Source organism: Salvelinus sp. IW2-2015, linkage group LG19 (genome assembly GCF_002910315.2).
Source record: "Salvelinus sp. IW2-2015 linkage group LG19, ASM291031v2, whole genome shotgun sequence".
NCBI lineage: Eukaryota > Metazoa > Chordata > Actinopteri > Salmoniformes > Salmonidae > Salvelinus > Salvelinus sp. IW2-2015.
The window spans coordinates 14,168,571-14,180,817 of record NC_036859.1 but is presented as its reverse complement, the minus strand read 5'-3'; the positions used below and the strand labels follow the sequence as shown (position 1 = coordinate 14,180,817).

Here is a 12,247-nt window from a genome sequence, read left to right as displayed (position 1 = left end):
TCAAAATGTATTCAAAAACAAACCACACATTTTTTTCTACGGTATTGAAAATCATACCGTGAGCATTTCAAAATACTGAGGAATACGGTATATACGGTATAGTTCCCAACCCTAGTGACAGTAGCCCTGTTTTCATGGTAGTACCAGAAAAATTTGACAGCAAGTCAAATTACTTGATGTGGTTGTGGTAGACTTAATGTAGTTAAGCTAGCTGTTAATAATAATAATAATAATTTGGTGCTTAGGAAATGTCCTATTTCACACATGTACAAGTTTGTATATTATATGCATGTGTGAACTGGAAATCTGTTTTTTGCATATCCCAACTCCCCCTAAGAGTGGTTCACGGCCAGGGTCAGCCATTATCAACAGCGACCCTGGAACAATTAGGTTGAAGTCCCTTGCTCAAGGGCACATCAACAGATTTTTCACCTTGTCAGCTAGAGGATTCAAACAAGCAACCTTTTGGTGACTGGCCCAACACTCTAACCGCTAGGTTACCTGCCGTCCCTAGACCCCCCACCTGTAAGCCAAAACACACCATCTGAATTGCACAAAACAAAACCATACTGAACAAAAATATAAATGCAACATTCAACAATTTCAATGATTTTCCTGAGTCACAGTTCATTGAAGGAAATCATTCAATTTAAATAAATAATTCTATGGATTTCTATGGATTATTCTATGCACTATTCTATGGATTTCACATGACTTGGCAGGGGCGCAGCTATGGGTGGGCTTGGGAGAGCATAGGCCCATCCACTTAGGAGCCAAGCCCACCCCCTGGGGAGCCAGGCGCAGACAATCAGAATTTTTGCTCACAAAAGGGCTTTATTACAGACAGAAATACTCCTCCTCAGTTTCGGCGGCTTATGGTAAATTATCTGGCAACAGTTCTGGTGGACATTCTTGCAGTCAGCATGCCAATTGCACACTCCCTCAAAACCTGAGACATCTGTGGCATTGTGTTGTGTGACAAAACTGCACATTTTAGAGTGTCCTTTTATTGTCCCCACCACAAGGTGCACCTGTGTAATGATCATGCTGTTTAATCAGCTTCTTGATATGCCACACCTGTCAGGTGGATGGATTATATTGGCAAACGAGAATTGTTCACTAACAGGGATGTAATCAAATGTGTGCATAACATTTGAGTGAATTAAGCTTTTTGTGCGTATTAAACATTTTGGGATCTTTTATTTCAGCTCATGAAACATGGGACCAACACTTTACATGTTGCGTTTATATTTTTGTTCAGTTAYACTTCAGAAAGTTTACATATGTGATATACTAGCTTCAACTGGCATGTGTGTACGTGTGTATCACAGAGAGATCTTGCAAGAGATCCAGCGCCTGCGAGTGCAGCACGAGCAGGCCTCCCAGCCGCCAACGGGCACCGCCCAACAGAACCCCACTCTGCTGGCCGAGCTACGTCTTCTCAGGTAGACCCATATCAAGTTTCTTAAAAAAAAAAAAAATCTTACCATGTAAATGGACATTTAAATGTGTGCATATAAACTCAACAAAAAAAGAAATGTCCTCACTGTCAACTGCGTTTATTTTCAGCAAACTTAACATGTGTCCATATTTGTATGAACATAACAAGATTCAACAACTGAGACATAAAGTGAACAAGTTCCACAGACATGTGACGAACAGAAATTGGGTCAAAATCAAAAGTAACAGTCAGTATCTGGTGTGGCCACCAGCTGCATTAAGTACTGCAGTGCATCTCCTCCTCGTGGACTGCACCAGATTTGAGAGTTCTTGCTGTGAGATGTTACCCGGTCTTCCACAAAGGCACCTGCAAGTTCCTAACATTTCTGGGGGGATGGCCCTAGCCCTCACCCTCCGATCCAACAGGCCCCAGACGTGCTCAATGGGATTGAGATCCGGGCTCTTCACTGGCCATGGCAAACACTGACATTCCTGTCTTGCAGGAAATCACGCACAGAACGGCGTATGGCTGGTGGCATTGTCATGCTGGAGGGTCATGTATGGATGAGCGTGCAGGAAGGGTACCACATGAGGGAGGAGGATGTCCTTCCCTGTAAACGCACAGTGTTGAGATTGCCTGCAATGACAACAAGCTCAGTCCGATGATGCTGTGACACACCGCCCCAGACCATGACGGACCTTCCACCTCCAAATCGACCCGCTCCAGAGTACAGGCCTTGGTGTAAAGCTCATTCCTTCGACGATAAAGCATTTCGACCATCACCCCTGGTGAGACAAAACTGCGAATCTTCAGTGAAGAGCACTTTTTTGGTCTTTGCTCTTTTTCATGGTTCGGGCTAGGCCTCTTAGTTCCAGTGAAGGGAAAATCTTAAAGCTAAAGCATACAATGACATCTAGACGATTCTGTCGCTTCCAACTTTGTGCCAATAGTTTGGGAAGGCCCTTTCCTGTTTTCTGCATGACAATGCCCCCGTGCACAAAACGAGGTCCATTTTAGAAAGGGTTTGTTGAGATCGGTGTGGAAGAACTTGACTGGCCTGCAGAGAGCCCTGACCTCAACCCGATCGAACAGCTTTCGGATGAATTGGAACACTGACTGCGAGCGCAGAACCATCACCCAACATCAGGTGCCAGGCCTCTTAATGAATGGCTGAATGGAAGCAACTCCCCGCAGCAATGTTCCAACATTCTAGTGGAAAGCCTTCCCAGAAGAGTGGAGACTGTTATTGCAGCAAAAGGGGGGACAACTCATATTAATGCCCATGATTTTGGAATGAGATGTTCGACGAGCAGGTGTCAACAATATGTTGTGTCATGTTAGTGGGTACATATATATATTATGGTTGTTTTTCCTCAACCAGGCAACGCAAAGATGAGCTGGAGCAGAGGATGTCTGCTCTGCAGGAGAGTGCAGGGAACTCATGGTACAGCTGGAGCAGCTGATGCTGCTGCTGAAGGTGCGTAAAGAACGGCACTGTGCATGCAATACAGTTTCATTTCTACTATAATGTAGGCCTACTCAGCCCCCTCCAGAAATCGCGATTCTGTGATCGCAACATTTTTGCAAATGTATTTGCGAGGGCTTGAAAATTTGACCAATCACCGCACTATTTCTGCATAAAACTGGCCCTGCAGCGCAGTACAAAAAGAGGGCTCGCAATTTCAACCATTCAGCGCACATTTACCACATTTAAAAATATATATATATTATTTAACCTTTATTTAACTAGGCAAGTCAGTTAAGAACAAATTCTTATTTACAATGACGGCCTACCCCGGCCAAACCCTAACGACGCTGGGCCAATATGGTTCAATCAAGTCAAACGTCAACAAACGTTCCCTCGTCAGCGCATTTTTTGTGATAAATTGGACAAAATCATTGCATATTACCATGCTAAATATCAGAATAGCCGCTGCAAAATCAAGCATTTTTGCCCACAAATATCCCTACAGCTAAATCCTGGAGGGACTGGGGAGGAGAGAAAATAGAATGCACGTTTCATTATTTGCCCACTAGAGGGCGCACTTGTTCAAACTTCACTAAGGAACTTCCCTGGTGTTAGTAAATCCTGAGGCGTTGCTCTGGTCTTGACAGGTCTTCCCTTCTCATCCTCTGACCATAGCCCATAACTCTGTCTTTATCAAAAATGACTTTGTGTTCCCCAGTTTCTTCCATGTTAAGATATCAAGATATATGATTTAACAGACCTTCTTCTGGTCTGTCTACCCAAGGACAGTGGATTATGACCACTGACAATATACAATCAACATCACTTTCACATAATAAAACAGTATATAGGATAATATTCAGCCGGAGAGTCAGTCACAACAATAATGGATAGAGAAAGGGGTTTAAGAATTCTGACATAAACTGCTTACTCTACTGGCTTAAGTGGTAAGGCTATCAATCGAATTACTCAACTGAAAGGATCAATGCAAATCCAGTTAGCCCTACCTAGCATTAGCATGCTAGCATCAGACTTGCTTTAGGCCTAGGCAGAAAATCCCAATAGGTTTTTACATGTGAAAGAAATTGTCTTCATTGAATGATTATGCTATTGTGTGTTTTTTGGGACGGTAAATGAATAACATTTTTTCTTAACAGGAGGAGGAAAGGAAGCAAGCTGTAAGTCTGTCTGTAAAACCTAAAAATAACTAATGCTTCTTTCAAAGAGATGTGAAGAAACTTGGGGACAAATGAATGTGATTATATTCTGTTTGTTTGTGGTTTTGCTGACAATATGTGATCAGCTCTCATTGGAAATGAAAATGCAGCAGTCAGTTGAACTAACAGCATGTTAAATATTTAGATAATTTTGATTTAATGAAAAGTGCTATTAAATGAACTTACAATTCATTATGGCATGTGTGCAATGTTTGTTGCTCACCAATTATGGATGTATTTTTTTGAATATTTTTTTAGATGCATAACCTAACAGCTTTTTCAGCACAGCTGGTCTGAACTTGAGGATTTTTTGCTCCATTACTGAGTCTTATAACATTGTAATTGACATATGGGAATGATAACATACATTTCTTGGAGGTTTTAAGCAGTGATGATGATTAGGACCTTGAAACTACAATCCCCACTTTAATTTCCCCATACAGACCTATGGAGATTCATAACGGAATCATTCAGTATAAAAATAGCTCCACCAACATTAGATAGATCAATGTTGATCAAGATAATCACTGGTTGTTACTGCACTGGTGTACTACTACTACTACTACTACTACTACTACTACTACTACTACTACTACTACTACTACTAATACTACCACTGAAACAGTGACAGGAAGGGACACCTAGAGTCACACTAAAACCCCTACTTCCTGTTTCAGACTCAGGGGCCTGGCTCCCCCCGCTCATCCCCCAGCCACGCAGTCAGCCGGCCCATCCCCATGCCAACCCAGTCAGAGTCTGCCGGCACCACACCCACTCACACCCCTCAGGACTCACTCATGGGTGTGGGAGGAGACGTGCAGGAGGCCTTCGCTCAGGGTAATACNCACACACACACACACACACACACACACACACACACACACACACACACACACACACACACACACACACACACACATACACAACTTTACAGATGAGAGTGGATTGGCCTACTCTGGTTCTGGAGAGCCGCAGTCTTCACAGAGGCTCTGTTCTATCTCCAGGCCCCAGGAGAAACTTGAGAAATGACCTTCTTGTTGCTGCTGACTCCATCACCAACACCATGTCTTCATTGGTTAAAGAGCTCAATTCAGGTGATACTATAGTCTCACTGTTTCTATCTGACTTTTGAAAGTATACTTTGCTCATCCTTGCAACATTTTAACGCTGTGTTGTCTCCCTCAGAGGCTGGAAGTGAGACAGAGAGCAACATGGAACTGGTCTCCTCTCCCACTTCCGATCTTCTAGCACAGATGACCACTAAACCACGGTAAATACAGTATGCCATTGTATAGATGGCGCCAAAGAGGATGGCTGACGTTTTACATGCTCCTAACCAATTGTGCTATTTTGTTCATTTTTTTTGCATTGTTTACAACTTATTTTTTTACTTATTTTGTACATAATGTTGCTGCTACCATCTCTTATGACCAACAATAACTTCTGGACATCAGAACTGGGATTACCCACCACGAACTGGAAGAAGCTTTTTCCTTTAACGAGTCCGACGCGAAGGATATACTGMTYTCCCGGGAACAGACCCAAATCCCGGTCATTTGCGTGAAGAAAAGACAGAGTAAAAGAGGACGCAGATCGGGCTGCCTTCTGAGAATCCATAGGCGAGCGAGTAAACTCCCACTGCCATCCATTCTACTTGCTAACATGCTATCATTGGAAAATAAAATTGATGACCTACGATTGTGATTATCCTACCAACGGGACATTAAGAACTGTAATGTCTTATGTTTCACCGAGTCGTGGCGGAACAACGACACGAATAATATAGAGCTGGCGGGATTTTCCATGCACCGGCAGAACAGAGAACCTACGTCTGGTAAGACGAGGGGTGGGGGTGTGTGTCTTTTTGTCTAATATTAAAGAAGACTCGAGGTATTGCTCGCCTGAGGTAGAGTACCTTATGATAAGCTGTAGACCACACTATCTACCTAGAGAGTTCTCATCTATATTATTCGTAGCCGTCTATTTACCACCACAGACCGATGCTGGCACTAAGACCACACTCAACCAACTCTATAAGTCCATAAGCAAACAAGAAAATGCTCACCTAGAAGGGGCRCTCCTAGTGACCGGAGACTTTAATGCAGGCAAACTTAAATCCGTTTTACCACATTTTTACCAGCATGTCACATGTGCAACCAGAGGAAAACAAACTCTAGACCACTTTTACTCCACACACAGAGATGCATACAAAGCTCTCCCCTGCCCTCCATTTGGCAAATCTGACCATAATTATATCCTCCTGATTCCTGCTTACAAGCAAAAACTAAAGCAGGAAGTACTAGTGACTCAATACGGAAGTGGTCAGATGACGCTGATGCTACGCTACAGGACTGTTTTGCTAGCACAGACAGGAATATGTTCCGGGATTCATCCAATGGCATTGARGAGTACACCACCTCAGTCATCGGCTTCATCAATAAGTGCATCGACAACGTCGTCCCCACAGTGAACGTACGTACATATCCCAACCAGAAGCCATGGATTACAGGCAACATCCGCATCCGCAACATTCACAAAGCTGAGGGGCCAGATGGATTACCAGGACGTGTACTCAAAGCATGCGCGGACCAACTGTCAAGTGTCTTCACTGACATTTTCAACCTCTCCCTGACTGAGTCTATAATACCTACATGTTTCAAGCAGACCACCATAGTCTCTGTGCCCAAGGAAGTGAAGGTAACCTGCCCAAATGATTACCGCCGCGTAGTACTCACTTCGGTAGCCATGAAGTGCTTTGAAAGGCTGGTCATGGCTCACATCAACAGCATCCTCCCGCATACCCTAGACCCACTCAAATCTGCATAACGCCCCAACAGATCCACAGATGACGCAATCTCAATCGCACTCCACACTGTCCTTTCCCACCTGGACAAAAGAAACACCTATGTGAGAATGCTGTTCATTGACTACAGATCAGCATTCAACACCACAGTGCCCACGAAGCTCATCACTAAGCTAAGGACCCTGGGACTAAACACCTCCCTCTGCAACTGGATCCTGGACTTGCTGCCGTGCCGCCCCCAGTTGGTAAGGTTAGGCAACAACATGTCTGCCATGCTGACCCTCAACACGGGGGCCCCTAAGGGGTGTGTACTTAGTCCCCTCCTGTACTCCCTGTTCACCCACGACTGCGTGGCCAAACACGACTCCAACACCATCATTAAGTTTTCTGACGACACAACAGTGGTAGGCCTGAACACCAACAATGATGAGACAGCCTATAGGGAGGAGGTCAGAGWGCTGGCAGTGTGGTGCCAGGACAACAATCTCTCCCTCAATGTGAGCAAGACAAAGTAGCTGATCGTGGACTACAGGAAAAGGCAGGCCAAACAGGCCTCCATTAACATCGACGGGGCTGTAGTGGAGTGGGTCGAAAATTCAAGTTCCTTGGTGTCCACATCACCCACAAACTATCATGGTCCAAACACACCAAGACAGTCGTGAAGAGGGCATGACAAAGCCTTTTCCTCCTATGGAGACTGAAAAGATTTGGCATGGGTCCTCAGATCCTCAAAATGTTCTACAGGTGCACCATCGAGAGCATCTTGACCGATTGCATCACCGCCTGGTATGGCAACTGCTCGGCGTCTGACCGTAAGGCGCTTCAGAGCCCAAGCTTCCTGCAATCCAGGATCTATATAATAGGCGGTGTCAGAGGAAAGTCCATAAAATTGTCAGAGACTCCAGTCGCTTCTACCCCGAAGCCATAAGACTGCTGAACAATTTCTCAAATGTCCACCGGACTATTACATTGACCCCCACCCCCCTCCATTTGTTTTGTACACTGGTGCTACTCGCTGTTTATTATCTATGCATAGTCACTTCACCCCTGCCTACATGTACAAATTACCTAAACTAAACTGTACGTACCCTCGCACACTTACTCAGTACCAGTACCCCCTGTATATAGCCTTGTTATTGTTATGTTATTGTGTTACTTTTTATTATTTTACATTTTTTACTTTAGTTTATTTGGTAAATATTTTCTTAACTCTTCTTGAACTGCAGTGATGGTTAAGGGCTTGTAAGTAAGCATTTCACGGTAAGGTCTACACTTGTTGTATATCAGCGCATGTGACAAATAAAGTAKGATTTGATGCAGTATGCAGTATGCAGATCAGTACTTGACTTGGGCAGAAGCTCACCGGAACTGAGTTCTTGCACCTCAAATAGAATATTAGCTCAAAAGTATTGAGGGGTTCCTGCACCTGAATATAAATGGTACCGGCACCCAAAATGAGTACTGGCACCTATTTCAGTCCACGTCAAGCACTGGTGCAGATCTAGGAATCTAGGAATCTATAAAGGCTGCGCAATCATATACAGTAGATTTTAGTATGGTAATGTTGGATGTACCTCCATAGTGTTGGTGGCAGGAACACTGGTGGAGTTGAGGAGGAGTGCTATGAGAACGACCTGGTTCAGGTGCTGGAGGATGAGCTGAAGATGGAGGAACTACTAAAACACAGACAGGAGCAAGAGAAAACCCGTATGGTGAGCTATGGTTAAATATATTTAAAATGAGGGGAAGTAGTGCATTACAAAACATATTTCTTATATTATTCTTTGAAATCTTCTCTCTTCGTCTTGGCTATGTTCCTGGTGTCATACAGGTGACATTGCAGCAATGACCATGTTGAACCAGTTTTGTGGTAAGTAGCCTAATTAATTTCTCTGTCGTCTTCTACCTCTTCTCACAATTTGAAATATATTGTTTCTCACTACACTATATGCCAACTCAGATGGGCAGAGTATTTAACTCCCTATCCTCTGAACAGGTAAACAATATGCAAAGCAACAAAAGTAGAAAAACACTGGAAGATGGATGAGAAGAGAAGGCACAGAGAGGCTTATGAGGAGATGATGGTCCACGCGCATGCATGATCTCCAAGTCAAGCTGAAGAAGAAGTGACAGGAAGGAAGGATCAAAGTTATGACACTGCTAAATCCAACAATAGAATACATAGTTATATTATGTAAAGATCTATTTTTAAAACCAACAGCATATTTAAGTGAATACTGTGAACTGATATGGAGAGATCATATAACAGCAGAGCTGTCTATTATACCACCGGTGCCATAAAATCAAGTAACTTTATTGGGAATTATTTGTTGATTTTGAATCATATTATGTTTAGGTAAGAGCTGTTGAAGAATTGTGCAAGTATATGTTGTAGGTGTATGGTGGACAAACCAGGCCGTTGTGTTTCAGTGAGATTGCTTTTGAATCCAAATATTAACCTGGTTGATGTGTAAACTGAGGCACAACTGTCTATAACCTAGAGGTTAGCTATAGTATGTCTGACCCCTATGACCAGGTTGGCCTACCAGTCCAAGGATTTTTAACTACTGGTGTTGTTTGGCTTTTGTATGTGTTGTTTGACCTTTTATCTTTGCTTTTAACCAATTGAAAGAGTGGCTTGTCARAGAATGTATTTCTTTTGACATATCTCATATTGTGTGCACTGCCTTAGCTGATTAGCCTAGCTCACCTTTGGATGGGGTACAGACAAACCTTCAATGCAACATATCGCTAACATTGTTTCTGCCACTGTTAAAATGTAAATGTTCATCACTGTCAAAATCAMATTGTTTAATTCACCCATAAATATTGCCTAGTAGTTAATAGTACTAGCTATTAGTAAGAACTTTGTGGCAGAAGGACAATGTTATTTATATCTTCTGTATTTTGTGTTTGCCACGTTGCATATTTAATTGAATTCCACCTGGTGTATTGAGCCTGTAGGTGATACTAAGCGAATGAGACCGTATAGGAAGAACAAGCTGAMCCTATGATAATTCTGATGCTGGAAAGTRATATTGTCTACTGAGGGATTTAGTTAACTAATAGCTATATGTTGATGAAGAGTTATAGTTGAGTTTATTTTATTAATACCTGCTTGAGATTTMAAGATGTGATGACAGACATGAAATTGGAGTAGGAAGTACAATACCTTAAAGAAGAATAGAATGGAAAACATTGTTCATAGCACTTCAGATTCAAAGGTTTACACTTGCAAGAAYGGAGAACATTGTTTGTTTACCATGTTTCAGAATCAATATCTACTGTCTTACCATAGATTTTGAAGTTGCTTTGTCATTTAAATGTTCTGACCAAATTATTCGCGTTTTTCTGCTCACTCACACACAAATCTCTCTCAAACATACACTCAAAKACGCTCACAGTCACACTCTTGATACCTGAGCTCAGTGTGTGTAAAATGTTACCCAGTCACTTTAAAAGAAGTGGTGCAAGCCAATTTTAAATCATAAATGTGTGAAATATATGTAGTATGATTTTTGAGCTAGTTCATATCAGTGATTTTGCATGTTGGTGATGATGCATAATAAAGAATTGACACAACATGAGAAYGTTGTCTCTATGAGCTCTTTCTTGCTTATTTTTTCCATCACTTATGAAAGGCACCTGGCACTGCATAGCCTGGAATGAACTGAAACAATGGTGAAATGGAGCACATCAGTTTGGATTCTGGGCTAGCACTATGAATTCCCTGGTTCACTGCTCCACATTTATTATCTGACACTAGTTTACTGCTGACAGCTCACTAATTCATCACATACCATCCCAGCTAGAACAAAAAAAAGCAGACAACCATTGCTAGATGAGATCATTGCACTCATACTTTTGTAAAACTGCCCACTTACAGTAGGTGTATCTCTTGGMTATTGTCAGTAAGATAGGATCCCTGTCAAATAGGGAATTATGTCAACTTGAATACTAAGAATTAAAAACAGTAGGAAAAAAATGCATGCATCAGCTGGTATTGAACATCTGAAATTCTGTCAAATAATCCCTTGGGCCAAAGAAAAGGCCTTTGACTAATCACTTCAGCCAAGGTAATCTTAAATGCTAAYGTTTTTCATGCTTTCTTGCTCCTGATTTATGAAGCGGAAACCATTGTCTCATTGATTTGCCAGCTCTGTCCTCTGTGTCTGCTCCCCTGCTCTTGCTTGACATGCCACTCCATCATCTGTCTTCCTCTTCTCTATGAAGGACTTGATTGCCTGCCCCCTGCAGAGGAAGAAGTATCTCAGCACCCAGAACCAAATAATGTTTGCAACACGACAATTAGCTGTGTTTCTTTCCTACAAGCGGTGGTCCTACCAGTCGTTGGGTCCAACACAAATTATTACTCGTCATTCACTTTCATTGTTTGTTCTCTTGAGTGCCTGCACAGACATTGCTACACACGCTATGATGATATGTACATTTACATTTACATTTAAGTCATTTAGCAGACGCTCTTATCCAGAGCGACTTACAAATGTACCTGAGTACCTCAATGGCCCGTTTCCTAGACATATATTAAGCCTAAAGGGTTGAAAAGGACTAAAAGCATTCTTAATGGAGATTACCCATTGAGCTTAATCTGTGTCTGGGAAACAGGCACCAAGAGCAGGGGCGCAACTTTTTTTTTTTGTTCCCCCCCTTCTAAAACCAAAGTTGCACCCCTGACCAAGAGTATACACTTTTGCAAATGACACACTATGATTGACCAATATCTGAGAGATTTTCAGTGACACTTTATATAATTGCTGTGTGCTAAGAGAAATGCCAAGGGAAATATTTTTGGGATGATTAGAAAAGTCTATATGGTATTCCTAGCCTCACAAGATACATTTAAACAAACACATGACATTTGTTTGGATTTAGAGCTTAATTTAGCAAATGTGGAAACTATATATACTTATCATATCCAATTTGGAATAGGAATCTTGAAGGTTAAACCCTTCATTTGAAGTACAAGATGCATAGTTGCGTAATTTAAAATAAATATAAAATATAAAACAGGAAGCATTAAGAAATTAAATAACATATTGCATTATCTGTAAACATTGTGTTATTGTATGATAATAAAATAAATGCGCACATGCATTATTTATCATGTACAAAACAAGGAGAGAGGGAGAGGCACTTTAGCGCTTCGATGCCCACATACAGCTGTCCTCAATGAGCAACGCATCAAGTTATGACAGGTCGAAATCACTCCAGATCAAGCCCATTAGCTTCTGCAACGCCTGTCGAAGAAAATATGTGTCCGTTGGTGGCGTCATCAGCTTCTACAATCGGTGGATTCG

At 42.1% G+C, this 12,247-nt stretch overlaps 1 protein-coding gene across 1 annotated transcript in view; it reads left to right on the top strand.

Moving 5' to 3' along the window:
- The window catches only part of dtna (dystrobrevin, alpha), a 33,471-nt gene extending 22,938 nt beyond the window's left edge, over nt 1-10,533 (top strand). The window contains 10 exon segments of the mRNA XM_070448849.1: nt 1,332-1,445; nt 2,823-2,869; nt 2,872-2,918; nt 4,067-4,087; nt 4,804-4,963; nt 5,131-5,220; nt 5,312-5,396; nt 8,512-8,641; nt 8,761-8,799; nt 8,926-10,533. Of these exon segments, the coding sequence (XP_070304950.1) occupies nt 1,332-1,445; nt 2,823-2,869; nt 2,872-2,918; nt 4,067-4,087; nt 4,804-4,963; nt 5,131-5,220; nt 5,312-5,396; nt 8,512-8,641; nt 8,761-8,778 (712 nt within the window). The 3' untranslated portion in view covers nt 8,779-8,799; nt 8,926-10,533.
- The last annotated feature ends 1,714 nt before the right edge of the window (nt 10,534-12,247 follow it).